Source organism: Bos mutus, chromosome 11, assembly GCF_027580195.1.
Source record: "Bos mutus isolate GX-2022 chromosome 11, NWIPB_WYAK_1.1, whole genome shotgun sequence".
Taxonomy (NCBI): domain Eukaryota; kingdom Metazoa; phylum Chordata; class Mammalia; order Artiodactyla; family Bovidae; genus Bos; species Bos mutus.
The window spans coordinates 85473509-85495710 of NC_091627.1; the positions used below are offsets into that span (position 1 = coordinate 85473509).

Sequence of the window (22202 nt, forward strand, 5' to 3'; positions counted from 1 at the left end):
GTCTAGGGTGAGGCACCTTCCGCTATTTGAGAGGGCGCCTGCGGCCTACGTAAGTGGTGCAAACTTCTTGTCTTGAAGTTTTATTGGTCTCCCGCGTAAACCAAGCTACTCAGCCTCTTTTCTCCACTGAATTTTCCTACTGAGCTATCCTCATTCTATTATTCTTTATATCTCTAATTAGCATATAAATAGTCGCCTAGGCCGTCTCTCCTTCGAATACCCTGGATCAGCCGGGGCTGGACCCCGGCAATGGTGGTCATGCTGCTGCTGCTGCTAAGTCACGTCAGTCATGTCCGACTCTGTGCGACCCCATAGATGGCAGCCCACCAGGCTCCTCTGTCCCTGGGATTCTCCAGGCAAGAATACGGGAGTGGGTTGTCATTTCCTTCTCCAGTGCATGAAAATGAAAACTGAAAGTGAAGTCGCTCAGTCGTGTCCGACTCTTCACGACCCCATGGACTGTAGCGTACCAGGCTCCTCCGTCCATGGGATTTCCTAGGCAAGAGTACTGGAGTGGGGTGCCATTGCCTTCTCCCGATGGTGGTCATAATAATAGCTAATACTTACTAAGCTCTTAACTAAATTCCAGGAACTGTTCTATGCACTTCACACATATTACCTCATTAAATCTTCACAACCAATGAGGTAGGTCCAGTTATTACCTCCACTTTACACATAAGGCCCGCAGAGGTAAAATACATTGTTCAGCATCACAGAGCTGGTGAGAATTGAAGCCTAAGCAGTCAAGGTTTGAGTCTGTGTTAACTACTGTGTTTTTCTGATTGTGATGAGTCAAAACCAGCCCTTTTAAATAGCCATTCATGGTCATACCAAGGACTCAATTCACTAAGGCCAGTGAATTGAGTCCATTTCTCTGGCTGGGGCTCCTTTGCCTGCCCCGTACGTTTCAGGCCCATGGTGGGGGACCTACTGCCCAGGAGCAGGTGCATTTCCAGGGTCAGAGGACATTGATCCAGGAGGGTTTGGGAAGGTGGTCTTGAAAGGAAGGTCAAGACCACCTTCCCAAACCCTCCTGCATCCAATGGACTTTGGCACTTAACTACTCTGGCATGAGAGGGACAGCCCTTCTACCTGACCACACAGAGATACAGTGTTTGGGGTTTGCTTGAGGATTTCAAAAGGTGAACACATTGGGACAGAAGAATTTTCCTGCATGTTTGTTTTGCTGCTTCAGAAGCTCCAACTACAAAGGGGGACCAGGAAGCCCAGGCTCACAGGAAAACCCTGGCCTTCTGCTCTCCCCCAAGAGTCACAAGGCTTCCACAGTCATGGTTCACAGGAACCCAAAAAGATCAGCAGGGACAGGTGGGCTGATGTCCTTACACCATGGAAAACATAGTCACTAAACACAGAGAGCCAAATTATGTTAACAGCCTAGGTCAGAGAACAGAACCTGTGAAGGGGCGGGGAGAAACCAGTCCAGTCTTTCTGGTCAGGTGACCCAGTGGCTGTGACAAGAAATGGCTTTATGACATTTATGACAAGAAATGGATTTAGCCCCTCTGATCTCCATCAGTGCTTCACCTTCTCACAAATCACCCCACACAAATATACCATCTAAGCTTCAAGGCACACGCCTGTCTCCCTCATCCTGAATCTGCTGCCCCAAGCTCCCCTGACACAGAAATGTTGGTTCCATTATAGCTGCTCAGCCTCCTTTGGCTTAGTTTGAACACAGTTCTGTGTTTGTACTAGTGGAGCGAGGCAGGCAGCCTTGAAACACAGGGCCAGCCGCTCCAGTCTCACTACCTGCAAGAGGTGGTCATTATCTTCTCTGCAACAGAGTGCCCTACATACCCGGAGTTCTACTTGTCTTTGCACCTGTCCCTGCCCACAAGGATAACCTCACATGCTACAAATGTGGGAGCAGTTCTCTGTCCTGGGAAGAATTCTAGAATGGAGACATAAAAGGAAAGAGGAAGCACGCTCCCCAGGAACCAAATGCAGTTGCATTCAAATATAAACCACTGGCTTCTCAAATTGGGTCACATGGCCTGTGGCTCAGGGAGCTTGGAGGGATGAAGCATCCGGGCTTCAGTGAGCAGAATCTGCAGGGAGTCATCAAACAGCCTCTGATCTGTGGCTAATCTAGATGAAGATACAGGAGGTTTTTCTCAAACGATGACAGAGAGCATGAAGCTGGAAGGCAGATATGCTTGGGATAACAGAACCAGGAATCCAAAAGAAAGTATAAAGTGGGGGGTAAAGCACTGATGACAGGATGAAATTTATGGACAAGAACAGATGTGTGAGTCCTGCATGTGTCTGAAAAATAAAAACCCAAACCAAAGGATACCACCTAGATTTAGATTACAACTCTTAATCCTAGGTACAAAACAATCTGAAGTTCTATTTCCTCACTAGTGAAACTGGGACACTGTGGCCCCTCCCTCATGAAGTTGTCATGAGGATTAAGAACAGTTAATACAGGGAAAGTGCTCAGCACAGTGATGTGATGATGGTTGTGATGGTAACAGGTAACATGTAGATGGTTCTTTGTACAGTGCTTCATAGCCAGGCAGTACGGTTCCAGAGCAGGTGGTTCTTAACCATCATATTATAGTAACTCTCATAAAGCTTAAATCTAGTTAGTACAATTATTACCAACTAAGGGAGAGATGTGGGCTGCCCTGGTAGCTCAGCAGTAAAGAATCTGCTTGTGATGCAGGAGACATGGGTTTGATCCCTGGGTCGTGAAGATCCCCTGGAGAAGGAAACAGCAACCCACTCCAGTATTCTTGCCTGGGGAATCCCATTGACAGAGAAGCCTGGCGGGCTACAGTCCATTGGGTTGCAAAGAGTCGGACACGACTTAGCGACTGAACTATCAACCAAGAAGAGATGTAGCTAAGCCACAGTAGGTGTGAAAATGACTTTAAGGATGTGGTTGGCAGTCAGTTCAATGGAAGTTACGTAAAGACTGTAATGAGGTTGTTGACAGTTCTTGTTACTATTTGCAGCAGAGGCATCACAGGATGACCTGAGGATGTTCTGCCTCAAGAAGAAATGACTTTGAGGTGACAGGACAGCTGCCTGCTAAAGTTACGAGGCTGCTCTTTAGGGACCCAAGGCCCAGGACTAAGCCAGGTGGGGGTCAGCGCTAGGTAGACAGATTTCAGCTCAATATCAGGAAGGCCTTTCTGACATGCTGGTCCAGGATGGGCAGTGAGCATCCTGCCCAGTGTCAGCAAAACCTATGGTTCTGAGATTCAAATACTCGACAGGTGAGTGGTGGTTGGAGAAGATAAGGTCCTGTCCAGCTGAGACATCCCAGGGCTATAGGTACAATGGCCCATGAGACAAACACAATGCAGAAAGTTGTTCCCTTCGGGGGCTCCCTGTGATTTCTGGTTAACTCTTTCCTCTTTTTTTAAATAAAAATCTCAGCTTGTCTTACCTAAGGAAGCCATTGACGGAGAGCAGTTCTTTCCAGAATGAGCTACAAAGAAAAGATTTTTGTAAGAGAGGCCCAGGGTCTTCCCTGGTGGTCCAGTGGTTGAGAATTCACCCTGCAATGCGGGACCCCTGGTCCAGGAAGATTCCACACGCTGCAGGGCAGCAAAGCCCACACACCAGAACTACTGAAGCCTGCGTGCTCTAGAGCCCACGCCCCTCAACAGAAGAAGGCACCATGCATCGCAGCTAGAGGTAGGCCCTGCTCACCACAACTAGAGAGAGCCTGCGGGCAGCAATGAAGACCCAGCGCAGCCAAAAAAAAAAAAAAAGCATTGACGTGGGAAGTCCTGGAGCAGAGTGGGGTATAGAGGTAGCTAAGGGGTAGCAGGAGGACTCAGGATTGTTAAGGAGAGGAGTCAATGGGCAGAAAAAGGTGCCCAAAGTGAGGAAAGCAACAAAAGTTACAGGAGGTTACACAGAGTGGTGTAGAGCCTTTTCAACAGCTACTCAAAGCATGGACCAGGGAGCATCCGCGCAGGCATCGCCTGGTGCTTGTTAGAAACAGGCTCCACCCACACCAAGTCAGAGTCATTGCCAAGTCCACCAGGTGACTCGTGTGCACTTTAAAGGTGAAAGACAGTGATGTGGAAACCATCTAAGACAGACCCGGGCTCACGTGTGCTGTGCTTTCGTCTCCAAAAGAAAAAGAAAAAAAAGGTGGGGCCGGAGGAAGACCTGGAGTCTGATCTCCATGGGGATGGCCCAGCTGTGCCTTCCAGCCCAAGCTGCTCCAGTGATGTCTGTGTCTTCCGTCGGGTTCAGAAGAGTCAGTCAAATCTGCATAAGGAAGCCAGCTGTAATGGGGCCTGTGGGCACAGCTACTCATCTGACACCTAATTAAGCCATCTTGACAAAATCATCTCTAGAATGCCCGTTATTATTTTAGGAAATGACACAAAGAGAATGATAATTAAAAGTAACAGCCTCGGAGTGAATTTGGACTTCATTCCAGTGGTTGGCAAGTCAAAGCACCTTGGGATTTTTTTTTTTAAGGTAACATTTCTATAAATTTTCATAGATCACACAACCTCAAAGCTTGTCTCTGCTGCAGGTTTTTTCCTCTTTCCTTTGCCATTGCTTTGAGTTTACAGCTTTATTCTACTGCTGTTTTTTTCTTTTTTCCCCACTGAGAACTTTTTGATCTTGACTTACAGTGGAGGAGGGCACTACTTCTGGATATTCCATGCCATCTGAAGCAGAAAATGCCAAACACCATCACATGACGTTTTCAGGTGAGAAGGCAATTTTACACTCCACAGATGGGCCCATGCGAGGCCTGTTCATGCAGAGGATTTTTCCACCCCAGACTTCCATCCAGATGGTATCCGGGATTTGTGCTGAAGTTCACCCACTGCCTTCCTGCTAGACCCGCTCTCCTCCTGAGCACCGCCATGTTCCCCTGGTCTTCAGGGTGTCCGTCAGGGCGCTCACATCCTTTGTCACCTGCCCGGGCCCACTGTCTATGACCTGAGCCACTTGGTCAGTAACACCCTCGCTGTCCAGCCTTACGCCCTGTCCCCTCCTCCTGCTCCTCCTTCCTGACAAAATGCACCGAGGGATCATCCCACAGTCCACTTTCTCTGCTTCTGACTCCAGCTACCGAGAGAAATGGAGAGAACCCCCAGAACCAACTGCGGCCACCACAATTTCACAGTCTCTGTCCTCTCCTGGATTCTCAGCAGCACTTGCAAACATTTCACTTCTCTTCAGTCAGCTCTGCTCCTCTCCCACCAAAACCCTCCTCTTCCTTGATCCTGCATTTCCATCTTAGGGAAGCACCCTCTTCCCTCTTTTCAAGTTGTTTGAACGCAGATTCAACACCAGGGGCTTCCTGAGCTCACTTAGGCAGCATTTACAGCTCTACATTTGAGCAAATGAATAAGAATCTCTAGGGCGGTCCCGAGATGCCGTATCTAGACATTGCCTTAGCTGGGAACCACTCGCTGGCCTACATTCCCTGACCCTCTCATCTCATTCCCAGTTACTCACCAGTTGTCAGTCTGGCTTCTCTCCTCACATCTGAGAAAGGGGCAGCAGTGACAGCCACTACAGCCCAGGCATGCTGCCCAGGTTCCCATTTCTCTGGAAACTGATGTGGCTGGTCAGTCCAAGACAGATGGATACCTTTTCTCTTTTTTTCGCCTTCTTCCTCTGACCATCTTCTCAGTGCCATTAGTGTGAGTCTTTCTTGCACTTTAAATAAGTTTGGTGGTGGCCTCCAGTTCCCCTGGGTTCAGCCCTCAGACCCCTTGACCATCTCAGTCTATGGTTCCTCCCTGGGAAATCCGTATGGCTTAATCTACAAAACACATGCTGAATTACATTCCTGCTCTCATTTCTCTCGTAATGTATCCATTCGTCCAACTCCTTGCTGGACATCCCCACCTGGTTGCCCCCCAGGCATCTTAACCTCAAATATCCCTGAGACCAAATCCACAGTTCCCCCAGCCCTTCCCCTTCTTCATTCCAGCCCTGTGCCAGCTCCTCCTCCTCTATCCTGTGCTACTTAATATCTCTTAATATCTCCATTTCTGCTGCCCGGGAGCTGCCCTAGAAACCCAGACGCCATCCTATAGCCTTCCTGCTTCCTCATTTACTACATGTCATTCAGGCTTCCTAAGTTTTACCTCTTAAATATTGTAAGACTACACTTCTTCCATCTGACTTGTTGCGGTCATCCTTATTTCTTGCTTGGTCTACTGAAATAGACTCTTCATCAGACTCTGTCTCTAGTCAAGCCCCACCCCTGACAGTGGCTGGGGTGATATTTGTAAAATGCCAGTCTTGCTAGGTCCATCCCCTGACTTAAATGCTTCAAAGTCTTCCAGGATTGAAAGATAAAATCCTAGCTCCTTAGGATGGCACAGAATGCCCATGATGACTATATTCAAATACCAGGCTGGGACCAGGGTGATGCAATCAGGGACCCAGGGTTCAAAACTTAAGGAGACACTCATTCTTGGGTGCTGACCTTGCACCTTCATGGCCCTGAGAATGAGTGCTGCCTTACATTTTGCACCATAAAATTGCCTCACCCTAGCCTCCACCCTGCCCAACTGTCTCTGTAGCTTTTGACTTAACAGTCCACCCCCACTCCCACCTTTTGTGCTTAGTACTCTTACTCTCCTTGTTGCCAGACCCTCACAGACACACCTCTCAAAGCTCAGAGTGATATCAAGAACGCCTCTTCCAATCCTGCCTCTATGGTCCCTTCGTTCCATGGGCATCACCGCTACCACTGCCCTGACTACATCAGTCTCCACTCCCTGTGAGCTTCTCAAGAGCACACACAGTGTTTCTCTGGCTAGCTGAGAATCAGCTGGTGCTGATCAGCAGCAATCAGCAGGTGTTCTACCAATGTTGCTGCTAAGTCGCTTCAGTTGTGTCCAACTCTGTGCGACCCCACAGACGGCGGCCCACCAGGCTCCCCTGTCCCTGGGATTCTCCAGGCAAGAACACTGGAGTGGGTTGCCATTTCCTTCTCCAATGCATGAAAGTGAAAAGTGAAAGTGAAGTCGCTCAGTCGTGTCTGACTCTTAGCGACCGCATGGACTGTAGCCCACCAGGCTCCCCTATCCCTGGGATTCTCCAGGCAAGGACACTGGAGTGGGTTGCCATTTCCTTCTCCAATGCATGAAAGTGAAAAGTGAAAGTGAAGTCGATCAGTCATGTCTGACTCTTAGTGACCCATGGACCGTAGCCCACCAGACTCCTCTGTCCATGGGATTTTCTAGGCAAGAGTACTGGAGTGGGGTGCCATTGCCTTCTCCGTCTACCAATGTTAGCTGAACTGAATACAAGCCTGCTCTCAGAACTCGCTTGAGTTAGCCTCAGACCCACAGCTACCTCTCATCTGCTTCAGAATGACCTCTAAGGACTGCTATGTGCCAGGTATAAACTCGAGCCAGGCCTCTGTCCAGACCTCTGAGGGCAGAGGGGTGGCTGTTAAACCATCAGCTTTCAAAGGGTGGTAGTCAGAGTTTTAGCAAACGACTCCCCTTCTGACAAATTAACTTGATGTTAGTCTGAACTTTCCAGAGGAGTTATACAATGTCTGGCCAAGCACTATTTCTGAGCTTTCTTCTTGCCAAATTTTCAGCATGCTGGCTCATGCTTGCCAATCTTATAGCAGTGATATTTTCTAGTAGGGAACACGAGTAGCTTTGGGAGTTATTCTGGATCTCATAAAGTTGTTCCCGGGGCCATTTTATAGAGTGGGTTTCAGTAACACATCCCCTCGGGGGTATTGTTGCTGCCAGGAGAGGTCCTTGGAGTTTCTGTTGTTGAACTTCATTGAGTACCATCTAGGAGGGATCTGTCATAGACAAAACAGCTCTAGGGTAAATAAAACTGTAGCCTTATTTAAGGGCTTCCCTGGTGACTCTGATAGTAAAGCGTCTGCCTGAAATGCCGGAAACCCGAATTCGATCCCTGGGTGGGGAAGATAGTCTGGAGAAAGAAATGGCAACCCACTCCAGTACTCTTGCCTGGAAAATTCCATAGACAGAGGAGCCTGGTAGGCTACAGTCCATGGGATCGCAAAGAACTGACCATGACTGAGTGACTTCACTTTCACTTTACTTCTTTGGGGATGCGCCCTGTGCTATGTCCATGGCTGTATGTTCTCCATACAGCCTGGGTATACCTAATTTGCTCAGCCTTCTACCTTCCCCGGGGCTGTATTGTACCTGGCACCTAGTACGTGATATCATCTGGTGTCAGGGCATGGGAGGAGAAACTTGGGGGCCAGACTTGGACCTGGAGGGGCTAGTCTCCAGAATTGCATAGCTGAGGGTAACAAGCAGAACACCATGCTCTGGCTTTCCGCTTACAGGGAGGCCCAAGAATACTGGAGTGGTAGTCTATCCCTTCTCCAGGCGATCTTCCTGACCCAAGGATCGAACCCAGGTCCACCGCATTGCAGGCAGATTCTTTACCATCTGAGCCTCAGGGATGGGGAAGGGAAGCAGTAATTGACAGCATGTGCAGGGTGGCTACTTCTTGGTTTCACTTTTCTGTTTAGCATAGATAAGTTTTCTAGCTTCAGGCCAAAGAAACCCAGCCTGAAACTCCCTTCTAGCTCCCTACTTTGGATCTATTACTAAATCCTGATAGAACATCTGAGGTAGACCTAGGCTTAACGGAGAGGAAGATAAGGGAGCCTGGGCACACAAACTCTGAAACAGATTATGTCATTACAAAACCCCCAGAGCAACAAAGAATCCTCTGTTTCCAGGAAGTAGGGGAAATATTTCTAAGGAGGAAGTGTGGGGCTCGAAGAGAGTGGGGGTCTGTGCAGCAAGGAGGGGTTATAAGGTGGTCCCTGTGGTTGGGAGGGAGGTTCTGAAACAGGGGCATGAGTGAGCCACAGTGGGCGATGCGCCGGGGAAGCAGCTGGTGTCTGGCCTGAGAGCCACGTAAAACTTTTTTTTAAACTGAAAAGTATTATAAAGTAAGATTTGCATTTTGGTTAGATAACTTTAGCAACAAGATGGAGGACAAATCTAGAGAGATTTTTCACCCCCTGGTTAGAGAACTGTTGTCCGCATTCATTTGGTCTTTCGCTGATCCCAATTTATGAAGTTTGTAATACAAGCCAGGCACTGATCTAGAGAAGAAAAGATAGCCTACACCAGGACTCAACAATACATATTGAGGAGACAGATTCAAGAAATACTTTGTTGTTAAAAATCATCAAGACCTTGGAACTTCCCTGGCGGGCCAATGCAGGGGAAATGAGTTTGATCCCTGGTCCAGGAAGATCCCACATGCAGCAAGGCGACTAAGCCCATGTCCTACAAATACTGAGCCCATGAGCCACAACCACCAAAGCCCTCATGCCCTAGCCCACACTCCACAGCAAGAGAAGCCACTGTAACGAGAGGCCTGCACACTGCAGCGAGAGAGTAGCCCCCTCTCGGCAACTAGAGAAAGCCAGTGTGGAGCAATGAAGACTCAGCACAACCATAAATGAATACAATTTTTAAAAAATCATTAGGACCTAGTGACTAACAATATGGGGATAGGTGGGAGGAGGGACTGAAAAGGAAAGAGGAAGCATACTGATGAATGGTTGGAACTAATACTATGTCCAGAGGATTTTTAGAGTATACCCTGTATGATACCATAATGAGGGATACGTGTCATTATACACTTGTCCAAACCCACTGAATACACCACACGAAGAGTGAACCCTAGGGAATTCCCTGGTGGTTCAGTGGTTAGGACTCTGCTTCCACTGCAGGAACTAAGATCCTGCAAGATGCATGGCACAGCCAAAAAAAAAAATGAACCCTGATGTAAATTGTGAACGTTGGGTGATAAAGATGTGTCAGTTTAGGTTTATCAATTATAATAAATGCACCATCCTGGTGGAGGATGTTGATAACGGGGAGGCTATGCCTATGTGGGGCTTCTCTGGTGGCTCAGTGGTAAAGAATCCACCTACCAATGTAGGAGACACAGGTTTGACCCCTGGGTCAGGAAGACTCCCTGAAGAAGGAAATGGCAACCTGCTCCAGTATTCTTGCCTGGGAAATCCTATGGACAGGGGAACCTGGCAGATTACAGTCCATGGGGTCGCAAAAGAGTCAGACATAGTTCAGTTGCTCAGTCGTGTCTGACTCTTTGTGACCCCAAGGACTGCAGCATGCGAGCCTTCCCTGTCCATCACCAACTCCCAGAGCTTGCTCAAACTCATGTCCATCAAGTCAGTGATGCCATTCAACCATCTCATCCTCTGTCGTCCCCTTCTCCTCCTGCCTTCAATCTTTCCCAGCATTAGGGTCTTTTCCAAGGAGTCAGTTCTTCACATCAGGTGGCCAAAGCATTGGAGTTTCAGCCTCAGCATCAATCCTTTCAATGAATATTCAGGACTGAATAAGTTGGACACAACTTAGCGACTAAACAACAGCAACATGCATATATGGGAGTAGAAAGTATGGAAAATATCTGTACTTTCTGTTCAATTTTGCTGTGAACATAAAACTTCTCTAAAAAAGATTAAGCTTATTAAAAAAAAAAAAAAAATCAGTAGGACCTGACAATGATATTGAGTGGGGTAGGGAGGTGGGATGAAAAAGTAAGAGGAAACCTATTGATGGAGGGTTGAAACTAATACTATACCCATTACTTTAGAATTATATAAAGTCCAAAGGATTTTTCTGTAAGAAGCTCTGCAAAGATTAAAACACGTAGATCAAAACAGTCTTCATTTGCACTATCTTTGAACCAGGAGACTACTTTGGGATTTGTTATTTCTCCAGGTCAGAGACTCAGACCTGCCCTAGGGAAGTAATTATAAAATCAACTGAATTGTAGGTTGAACCCAGAGAGGTTGAAATAAAATACAAACGTCTTGCTGAGCTTCTCTCCGCAGCCTCGTGGTAAGCCTTTCCTACCAGTTCTAATTTTGTCAAAATGGGGTTGCTTTCATGTAATTTTAGAAGGAGCTTTCAAAAATGGAGAGCAGCGAGAACCGCAAGTGAACGCAGATGGGCTGGGGGACAGGGTGGATTTCATTTTATAAAAATGAAAAGTATCCATCTCAAGGAAGAGAATAAGATGAGACTTTACTAATGTTACTTTAAGAGGCAAATCAAATCATTCACTTTGTTAATTTAATTCCTTATCTACAACTACGAGTAAAGAATAGCAAAACTAGAAGAAAAAAAAAAAAAGCTGTGTGCTTTAAATGCCTGTAAAGACACATGCTTAGTTCTGCACTGGGTTGTATGCATCATAAAGTCATGCTGGGCAAGTGGCCCAGATCGCCTCCAAGTCTCACAGTTCTGTAAGGCAAAAGGATGAAATATAATATTTACAACCCTGGGAATGAATTAATCCCTGAAGAAAAGAAGGACTGAATTTTCTCACCTGCTCACATTCAGCTGGCTCAGAACCTAAGCAGGGCACCAAGGACCGGTTTCTTCCTGTTGCCACAGGGCAGGACACCAGATTCAAGCCTTGAAGCTAAATATCTGACCTGTCAGTGCTGGGTCTTTGTGGACTTCCACCTGTTCTTCCTGGTAAATAGCTTCTAGGAGTTTCACCTCTGGGAAACTGCAGGGACAGCCCTGACAACAACATCAAAAACATTCTCAAGAATAGCTGAAGATGCCTCAGGTAACAGAGTATGCACCCATCCTAAGCAGTAGCAAATGCTATATGGGCTGCACTTTTTTTTTTTTTGAAGTGGAGAAAAGCAGTTGATCAGAAGAAGCTAAGCTCCACTTACTGCTGACATGCAAACCCAGCTTTGACAGCTGAGCTGCAGCTTTGCTCCTGGTCTACAGGTGAAATGAGCTCTCAGCCTTGCAGAAACGTATTGGTGCAGGAGAGAGGTGCCTATGAGCAAGGACCAGGCCTCACACTTGCTGGGGCATTTCTGGTGGGCTTTGAGGAAAAGAACAGCCTTCTACCAGAGCAGAGAAAGGGGAAGAATGAAGAGGCCACATAGGGCAGGCTCTTGTCTTCCATGCTTTACTGACAGAAAGGGCTGAAGACATTTTATATGTCCTCAGCTGTCAACAGGAAGAAAGGCAGGAGTAAAACAGGTACCCAAGGCTGCTGGAGGTCCTCATGCCCTGCCTGTAGTAGAGATCTAAAGGCAGCTATAGGACTTCCCTGGTGGTCCAGTGGTTAAGAATCCACCTGCCAATGCAAGGGACACGGGTTTGATCTCTGGTCTAGGAAGATTCCACATGTCGTGGGGCAGCTAAGCCTGTGCGCAACAACTACTGAAGCCCTCGTGCCCTAGAGCTCTTGCTCTGCAACGAGAGAAGCCATTGCAATGAGACGCACACGCTCTGCAGCTAGAATAAAGCCCTCATGCAGCAATGAAACCCAGTGGAGCCAAAAATAAAATTAGAGAAAAATAATAAACGTGGCTATAAGTTTAAGATGAGGGGATCTCATCATATTATGCTTGCTTTGGTTCCCTGAAATTCTCTGTCAGGGTATTCCTTTCCTCTCTCTGTAATAACACCCAATCAGTAAGACTGCTGCGACTGCTGCTGCTAAGTCGCTTCAGTCGTGTCCAACTCTGTGCGACCCCATGGACTTCAGCCTACCAGGCTCCTCCATCCATGGGATTTTCCAGACAACAGTCCTAGACTGGGGTGCCATTGCCTTCTCCCATCAGTAAGACTGAGAAGAACAAAATGGAGGACAGGACTTTACTTCTACCCCAAACATACACGGGGGGAAGGTTCCTTTTTGCTGAGTAGCTCAGCCATAGTATTACAACTTCTGTACAGTAAGAGGTGTTACTTTCTATACAATGGGTTTTCCTACTACCTGAGAAGTTACTTATTGAGGGTCTATAACCAAGGTAAAACACCCTCAAAGTCTAGATCTGCATCAGCATTTCCCTTAAGAGCTCAGGTTACAGCCTTTATGAAGGAGTTGAAAAACAAATATAAATTAACAGCCACAAAAGATGGAGACTTGGCCTCTATCTTTGTCTCTCTCCTTTTTTTTCTTTGTAGATATTTTGTGCAAATACTTGTCTTTGGTTTTCTTTGCAGAAAAACAGAATAAACTGAGAAAAAGGAGAAACGGGAAGGAAAATGGTGAGAGAAGCGGGAAGGCCACCTGTATAAAAGGTGGCAGAAGAATGAGAACTGACAACCATCCAAAGCTGTATTTATTTAGTTCCTAGCTTTCTGTTTCTTGGCTATATGGTGATCCTGGCTATCTATATAGTCAAGAAATTAATTTACTTTTCTTTTTTTCACCCTCTCTTGTCTTCCTTTCCAATCTCCCAGAATGTTTTTTGACATCTGACCATTTGTAGGATACAGGTCGAGTTAAGAGCCTGCCTCAGTTTTAACACCAGACTGCCTGGGTTTGAACCCCAGCTTTCCACTGCTCTTTAACTGAGTGCTCCTCGGTACATGACTCAAACTCCTTGTGTTACAGTTCCCACCTCCATTAAATAAGAAAAATGAGCAGAACCTGGTTATAGGGTTGTGGTATGGATTCTTTATTTATAAAGTGCTCTCTGAAATGCCAGCCATGATTATTATAAACCCTCACCTCATCTCTCAGGTAAACAGTATCTTCCTTTGCCTCAATTTAACACGACTGCAGTCTCTACTTACTGTATATCAGTTCCCAGAACTCTTAATGAGTGCGGCTGGTCTCACAGGTTTCTTGTAGTATGTCTCAAGGAAGTGGGCTTGGGGTTCAGTGCAGCCCAGTTCTGGCTGAATACCTGGTACACCTGTGAGTCTGTCCTGGGTGGATTGGCCTTGAACCCCAGGCAAGCCTAGGGTCATCCAAGGCCAACCCAGGACTGCAGCCATAGCAGAGCCTGGTGCAGATCTGACCTGGCCCCCACAAACCTCTATTGATCCATCCATAATTTTCTGCCACCAAAAGCATGTGCTGAATGCTTCAGAAGCCCAGCACTGCCCCGGGGACAGTCTTGCTGTTTCCTGCACTGCCCATTCTTGTCCATCTCCATCCAAAACATCTTTCTCCTTCTCACTACCTGGCAAAATTCTACTTGCCCTTCCAAGATTTATTTCATTCTCATCTCTTCTATCATAGGGATTATATCTATCTTGACATTATTTTCCAGGTTAGTGGATAATATTCTGGCTTGACTCCTCCACCAGTCAATTCCTGGTGAGCCCAGCTACACTGGGGAGGCATTTTTTTTTTTTTCATGTTGCAATAAAAGCACATATTGGGCAAGAAAAATTTATTTCTAAGAAGAAACATATTTCAGTGAATGTTTAAACCATATAACACTCCCAGAACAGAAACAAAAACTATCATGAAATTTTTAATCTTCATCCTTAGAAGTCCATCATCTTCAGAGCCAGGTAAACAGAGCCTCAAAATCCACCATCATTACCAAAATTGGGGAGGCATTTCTGAATGACCAAATGACTTTGGACTGGCCTCATTTAAGCCACTTGCCTGTGGGCTTTTGGTCAATATTAAGAGTCAGATAAGGGAGAATGGATACATTTATATGTATTCTGAGTTACTTTGCTGTCCACCTGAAACTATCACGACATTGTTAATTGGATATACTCTAATATAAAATAAAAAGTTTAAAAAAGAAATGTAATCTGAGCTCCTACAGATTTCTTCTTGGCTGAAAGTGGGCCAGACATGTGAAATCTTACATCACTGAAGGGGAGAATAGAAGTTACCACCCTTTTTGGAGGAAGTTCCAAAGGAACAATAGTTGTTTCTTAAGCATTTCTGAGAAAGAAGGAAGAAAACATCCCTTAATTTCAGTTTAAGTGCCACTGGGCAAACAGATATAATCTATGAGGGACCAGCTAAAGTATGATTATGTAAAAAAAAATTACAAATTTTTCATGAGCTCTGAAGTTGTTGCAACTTATTTACGTACTAGAGTTCTAATGAATTTGAAGGATGGTGAAGATGGTAGTAAAATGTTATACTAAGAGCCTTATAGAATTACAGAATGTAACAGTTACAAGTGACTTTATAGACATATTGTTGGTTCTTAATCATGAGTATGGTGCTTCCTCGGTGGCTCAGCGGTAAAGAATCTGGCTGCCAATGCAGGAGACACAAGTTTGATCCCTGGGTAGGAAAGATCCCCTGGAGGAAGGCATGGCAACCCACTCCAGTATTCTTGCTAGGAAATTCCCATGGACAGAGGAGCCTGGTGGGCTACAGTCCATGGGGTTGCAAAGAGTTAGACACACTGAAGCAACTGAGTACACAGGCAATCACGAATACATGGTACAATTTCCACTGTTCCACAGAAAACTAAGATAGATTTGGATAATCAGTTGTCACATTTTTTTACAAAGTAAGACAAATTCAATTTAAAAGGTCCTTCTTTATTCCAAGATTAAATTTTTCCCATTTTTGTAGTGTTAATATATTTTCTTTTATGAAAAATGGTGACTATGAATGGTAGTTTTTTTTTTTTAATGTAGCCTATTTAACTCTGCTTCTTATTATTATCCCAATCAGTTAAATTTTTTAAATCAAAATATAATATGCATATATTCCCAATTAATTTTAATAGCTCTGTATTTGTAATAGCTTTCTAGCTTGGCAAAATGAAAAGCTGAGCAACCTGAGATAAATTTCCCTAATTTTTTAAAATAAAATTTATGGGTATGATTTATAAAAATTTATGAACCCTGATTGAGTTCAACATCCTATTTGCAAAAAAAAAAAAAAAAGGAGTCTGAAGAGGTTAAATATTAAAGCATTATACACGCACTGAAGGTCCCGTAGCCAGTCAATAGCCAAGCCAAGACTGGAACCTGGGCTCTTGCCTCCTGAAAGTTCAGAGCTCTTACAGCCTACTCAGCTTCACAGGCGTCCAGGATTAGTACAGAGGGGAGAATTTGACCTAAAGCTACTTACAGTGCAGAACTGTGATGAACATGAGTTTTATGTGGTCAATTAGATTACACGTTAAGTTGTATTGTGCTTTGCCACAATTATCTCTTACAATCATGACAAATAATCTTTACCTGGCATGAATTATGCATTTTTGTGTGTGATTTTCATCTGATCAAAACTCAGTAGGATAACATAAAATTTTACAAATATACAGAAAGAAATATGCCCTTATTTCATCACCTCGCTCATAAGCTACTTAGCTCATTTTCTTACTTATCAGTCACAAAACAGTAGCTGCCACTATTTTTCCCTTGCAGCTCACAATATAAGAGTTCCAATGCAATAATTCTGCCTCTAGGACAAGATGAGCCAGCTTCCTCAAGCCTACCTATTAAGCCACGTCCTTATCAGATAACACATGTGATCAGACCAAGGTAAATATAAAAAAACCCTGGAGCCAGGAAAACATTCAACTCTGTGATGCCAAAAAATTGTAATCAGAGGAGCTGATGAAGAAAGCATTTGTCTTTCTAGACTTCTGCTCTGCCTTCCCTTCATCCTCTACTTTTGTTTATTTTAGCTTTCTTTGATGATGCTTTTAACATTCAGCTTATCTCTGATTTTAACAAAATCCCAGTAAGAATATGTACCTATCGCTTTGGAGGTGATTACTCCAAGTTAATTTCTATAACCTGCCACAGATAATAGTACCCCTGCAGGTCATCTTGTTGTCATCCATCTGTCCCCTGGAGCCAGATGGGGGTACACATATGATCCAGTACAAAATTACACTCATCAATCCTGGAGATAACACACGAACCAAGGTTTCTTCTTTCTTTTTTTAAACTGAGGTAACTCATATATCATTTCAAAGTGCACAGTTCAGCAATGATCAGTATATTTACAAGGTTGTGCAACCATCAGCACTATCCAATTCCAGAATCTTTCACCCCCAAAGAAATCTCATACTCATTATCACTCCCCATTCTCCTCTGTCCCCAGCCCCTGGGAAACCACTAATTGACTTTCTGTCTCTATGGATTTGCCTATTGAACGAAGGTACTTTTGATCCCAAATAATAATAATAACCAAAGTGACCTCAATTCAGTTAACCCAGGACACACACAAACACACAGATACACACACACACACACACCCATGAAATACCTCTCTGGCAACACCTCACCTTCCCTTCTAGTATCAGGACTCCTTCCATACCATTCCCCTGTATTTCAGAGGTGATATACCTGCATTTGTCTTACTCAAGATGCAAGCCATCCCACCTTTTTCCTCCTCTGTCAAAAACCATGACATGTTCTATCAGGGTTCTGCATTTGTAGGGTAATGCTTAGGTAAATTCCCCTCTGCTAAGATGCTAAGAAATAACAGATTAACAGTTTAGTGGGGACCTTCTGAAGTCTAAAGCTCAGCTGGGATGACCATCTGACCCAGTTGTTTGGGACTATCTCAGCGTATGCCTGTTGCCTGGCTTAATTATTAACAGCATTCCCTTTCCCTCTCAATATTGTCATGGTTTGAGCATCTAACTACATGGTCTCCCAACCTTACCCAAAATAAATGACTAATTATGGTAACTATGAGCACTGTGTCAGGCCAACAGGGGAAATATATTTAGGGAAATGAAGTTTTAATGTTTCTCACACTGCACCCCAGTTCTGCATTCCTATAAAAGGTTTAAATTCACCAACCTGTAGGAATCAGGACTTCATCCACAGGCAAAAAAGCATCAGCTTCTATAGTGACTTCATGGTCATATATATTTGGGGAACCCTGGGAGAGAAAAAGTAGAGAAAGAAATGAAGATTTAATGCTCAGTCTTATATATTTGCTTTACAACTTCTCTTGCAGAAATGATTTCAAGTATTGATGAAAACTTCAGAAATCTCATTTGACTGATGAGGATGACTAATGTGTTCATTTAAGTTAGGTAGGTAGGGGCTCAGAATAGTAGCCGGTACATCTGAAAGAAGATTCCAAGGATGATCCCAGCATGACTTTTCTGAATGGAATGATGAAAGTGAAAAGTCAGAGAGACAATGGTGGTTTGAAAGCCTTTAGGGTTTACACTTATTAGCAGAGGGGTTTCTTCTACTCTTCACATGCCAGGCAAAGAGAAGAGCAAGGGTCAGCGACCTGTAACACACAGGTGCTGGGTGTTCAAAGCATCGCCTGTAGGCTCGCTCGGGGTGGGCCATGTCACCACTTCTCTGGCCTAGTTCCCACCCAGAAGTCCCCCACCCCCTGCCACATAGCAGAAGACTGGGAGTCAGAACTGGGGTCCCAGCTCCTCCATAAAGACAGCCTGCCCTCCTGGCAGAGTCCAAGGCTGGTACATTAAGTGTTAGTTGGTGGTCAGAAAGGCCTGGGGTCTAATCCTGGCTCCCAGTGAGTGGCCCAGGGAAGTCACTAAACCTCCTGGAATCTCACTTCCTTCAGCATAAGACTGGGCTGATGCACCCATTCTCTCCAGGGTTCTCATGGGGAACAGTTTAGTCAAATGTGCTTGCAAACTGGAAAATACACATATGTGCTTCTAACAAGAAGGGTTATATTTTAACAGCAGTATTTTTAGTTAATTAAAAAATTTATTTATTTATTTATGGCTGTGCTGGGTCTTTACTGCTGCACGGGCTTTTCTCTAGTTTCACAGAGTTGGGGCTACTCTTTAGTTGCAGTACAAGGGCTTCTCACTGCTGTGGCTTCTCTTGTTGCAGAGTACAGGCTCTAGGGTGCACGGGCTTCAGTAGTTGTGGCCCACAAGCTCAGTACTGTGGTTCCGAGGCTCTAAAGTACAAGCTCAACAGCTGTGGTGCACAGGCTCAGTTCCTCTGCACCATGTGGGATCTTTCCGGATCAGGGATCTAACCTGTGTCTGACGCACTGGCAGGCAGATTCTTGACCACTGAGCACCAGGGAAGCCCTAAGAGCAGTGTTTTAGAGCTTCCCAGCAAAAGATGTCGGAGAAGGCAATGGCATCCCACTCCAGTACTCTTGCCTGGAAAATCCCATTGACGGAGGAGCCTGGTAGGCTGCAGTCCATGGGGTCACTAGAAGTCGGACACGACTGAGTGACTTCACTTTCACTTTTCACTTTCATGCATTGGAGAAGGAAACTGCAAGCCACTCCAGTGTTCTTGCCTGGAGAAGCCCAGGGACGGGGGAGCCTGGTGGGCTGCCGTCTATGGGGTTGCAAAGAGTTGGACACGACTGAAGCGACTTAGCTAGCAGCAGCAGCAGCAGCAAAAGATGTGGGATGGAAAGCAGCTGAGGGCTTTGCTGAGTGAATGCTCAAAATAAACTACACCGGTAGTTTCCAAATGGGGATGATTTTGCCCCACAGCTGTCCTGAGACATGTTCAATTGTCACGACCAGGGACAGTCATGCTCCTGGGGAAGCAGTTCTTGGAAGAGGCCATGGATTCTGTCAAACAGCCGACCGCGCCCAGGACAGCCTCCCCACCCCCACAACGAGGAATTATCTGGCCCAAAATGTCAACAGTGTTGAGGCCGAGAAACCCTGAGCTGAGGTAAATTGAAGGCTCTGCAGTTTCCTGAGACGTAGGCAGAGAGAGGTGTGCGCTCTGGGTACAAACTGAAAACAGACTCTATGGTGAGATGGCCTCAGCCGCACAATCAAATGGAGTCATCCTGAGGAGAAAGGCCAAGATTTTAGAGGCCATGAGAATTGATGTCTACACATGACAGACACCAGTTTATTTACACTACCAAGAGGTTCTGTTTCTGAGGAACTAGGATCCACTTGGCTTGTCCCAGCGGTCGGGGGTAGGAGTGGGTGGGAGACAAGGCTGGAGCAGAGGCCTCTGCCCACACCTTCTTAGCCACATCTTTCGACCCTGATCTGACCTGGGAAGGCAGGTCCAAGATGGCAGTGGCCTGCATGGCTGCCTACAGCTGTTACAGCCTAGAAGGGTCTCTCTCCCATGTGACTCTCCCTGTGGCATCATCTCATGCCTCAGGCTACCGAGAGCACCGAAGAGGTGCCTGGGACTGAGGAAGAGAATTTGGGACTCTTTCTTTGGCTCGAATTATTTGTCTGATGCTCACCTCAAGGTTGAGTAGTATTCCACTGTATGAATATACCACTTGTTTATCTGTTCTCCTGTTAACAGACTTTTGGGTTGCTTCAGAAGTTTTTTTTTACTATTCTGAATAGAGTGTCTTGGGAATTTCCTTTTACTTTTTTTTTTTTTAATTAAAAATTATTCATCCATGTTTGTTCTTTATTTTTATTTTATTTTTTTAATTTTTTTCCTTTATTCCTTTTTTTTTTTTTTTTTTAAATACTAGGGCAGGAAGAAAATGATTCCATATGAAAATCACAAACCAATAAACTGAGTCCAAGATGTTAAGAAGAAGTCTGGGAGGAGAAAGAAAGGAACACTGACTAAGCACCCACTCTCTTAATTGTTGAGTCACTAAACAGCAGTAACATTCCTTCAGTAAAGAAAGCATGCTTTTCAGTTTATGGCTCTCTTACTTGGAATAATGCAATGTCTCCTCTCGTGGATTATTACTGTTGGATTATTTTCTTTTCCAGGCTGATGAAAACTTGGCAAGGAATGCTGATTCACAAACAGAACTGAGGCCCATCTCTGAGTTCAGTGTTTGCTTTCATTAACTTTGGTTGCTACTATTTGTATTAATAATGTTAATCATTGAGAGCTGACTATGGCTTGGATGGGGCATTAAAGACCTTTATGTGCATTGCCATGACCACCACCTTAATTCAGCTCTAATCACCTCTAGCAAAATAGACACTGTTGGTTCCTACCCAAAGCCATCTCAACTCCATTATTAGCAAACACCCTCCTTTCCCCCTGGCAGAACACTGACTAGTTGATTCATCCTATATGAGGATATATTCAGGGATAGGACCCCGACCTGGGCCCCAGAGAGCAAACTGTCTAATTCCCTCGCTGGTGATTAGGTTAAGCAGAGCATAGGACACACTCTGGCCAACAAAATGTGAGCAAAGTCTGTTGAGGAGCTTCTGGAAAAAGTTTTGCTTCTTCTTAAAAATGGAACATTAGAGATGGAAAAAAAAGAGGAGGTCCATTTTTTAAAATCTCTGGATGTGACTATATGAAAAGGTGACTCATGGAGCTGTGGCAACCATTTTGTAATTATGAGGGGATAAGCCTGAAGACAAAAACCGTAACACTGAAAAAGCAGAATGGAATGACGGAAGAATTTGGGTCCTTGATCACATACCTACACAGACATACCAGAACCATAACTATTGCTTTTCATCTCAAATTGCCCCAGGCCTGCTTTCATAGCTCTTAAGGCAAAGTTTCAGTTTTGTTTTGTTTTTTTAAAGTTCACCCACTTTTGCATTAGATAAGAAAGGAACAGCCAAAAGAAAAAAAAGAAAAAACCTCAACTAATCTACAACCTACATACCTTTTCCATTCTTTGAAAAACACCATGCTTTCCTGTCTCTAGGCCTTCAACACTCAAACTTAGAAGTGATGAGTCAAAGCTTGACCCCCCCAAGTAGGACAAAAGTTTGCTAATTAAATTTAAAAGACAAACAAAAAGAAAATATATATGATGAGTTGATTACTTTAAATATTAAGTTTTGAGCTATTTTTCCTGGGGAGGGTTTAAAACACACAATAATGCTTTTCTGGTGGAGCAAGAGATGTTCTGAAAATTCAGAGACCCCTTGACCCCAGGCTGATTAACTGCCCAGCAACTCTTACGTGTCTGCTCCAAAGGCTGGTGGCCCCCACCCCTGGAGCTACTGGCTGTGGATCTGAGCTGTACTTACTAAGACAGCACACACAAGGGAGTTCGCCCTGACCACTTTTCTGTGTGGGATCTGTGATCTGGGAAACAATCCAGCCTCTGGAAAAAAAAAAATTTAGAAATACCTGTCCCTCCAAGTCCTTGTAGGAAAATTCTGGTCAGGAGGGTCCTCCTCTCGGGTAAACAGAAAGAGCCTTAGTGAACCTTACACCCCCATTTTGTGTCCTTCATTGGAACACACAGGCAGATGTAATACTTCACACCGAATTTCTCTATTTCTGAATCTATTCCTTTAGACCACCCCCTTGGTTAAAAAAATGTGGAAAATAGTGAAAAATCACCATGATCTGCCACCCACATAATACCATTAATATTTTGTGTTATTTCTGTGAAGTTTCCTTCTGAACTTATTTTTGAAAGTGGGGTTTTATGCTTATGACTGCAGAGTCTTTTATGGCTTGTGCATGTTTGTCTTTTTTTTTTTTTGGTCTGTCTTTAAGATCTCAAGAAGGATGGTTCTTCAACATAAGGAATGAGCAAGTGAAGAACCCCCTTTCTTATTTTCAAAGGAAGAGCTTTGG

General features: G+C 44.9%; 1 protein-coding gene across 1 annotated transcript in view; it reads right to left on the reverse strand.

The window, feature by feature from the left end:
- Window positions 1-22202, reverse strand: part of GALM (galactose mutarotase) — a 52608-nt gene that overhangs the window by 15743 nt on the left and 14663 nt on the right. The window contains exon 4 of the mRNA XM_005893757.3: window positions 17538-17619. Within this exon, the coding sequence (XP_005893819.2) occupies window positions 17538-17619 (82 nt within the window). The remainder of the gene's footprint in view (window positions 1-17537; window positions 17620-22202) is intronic.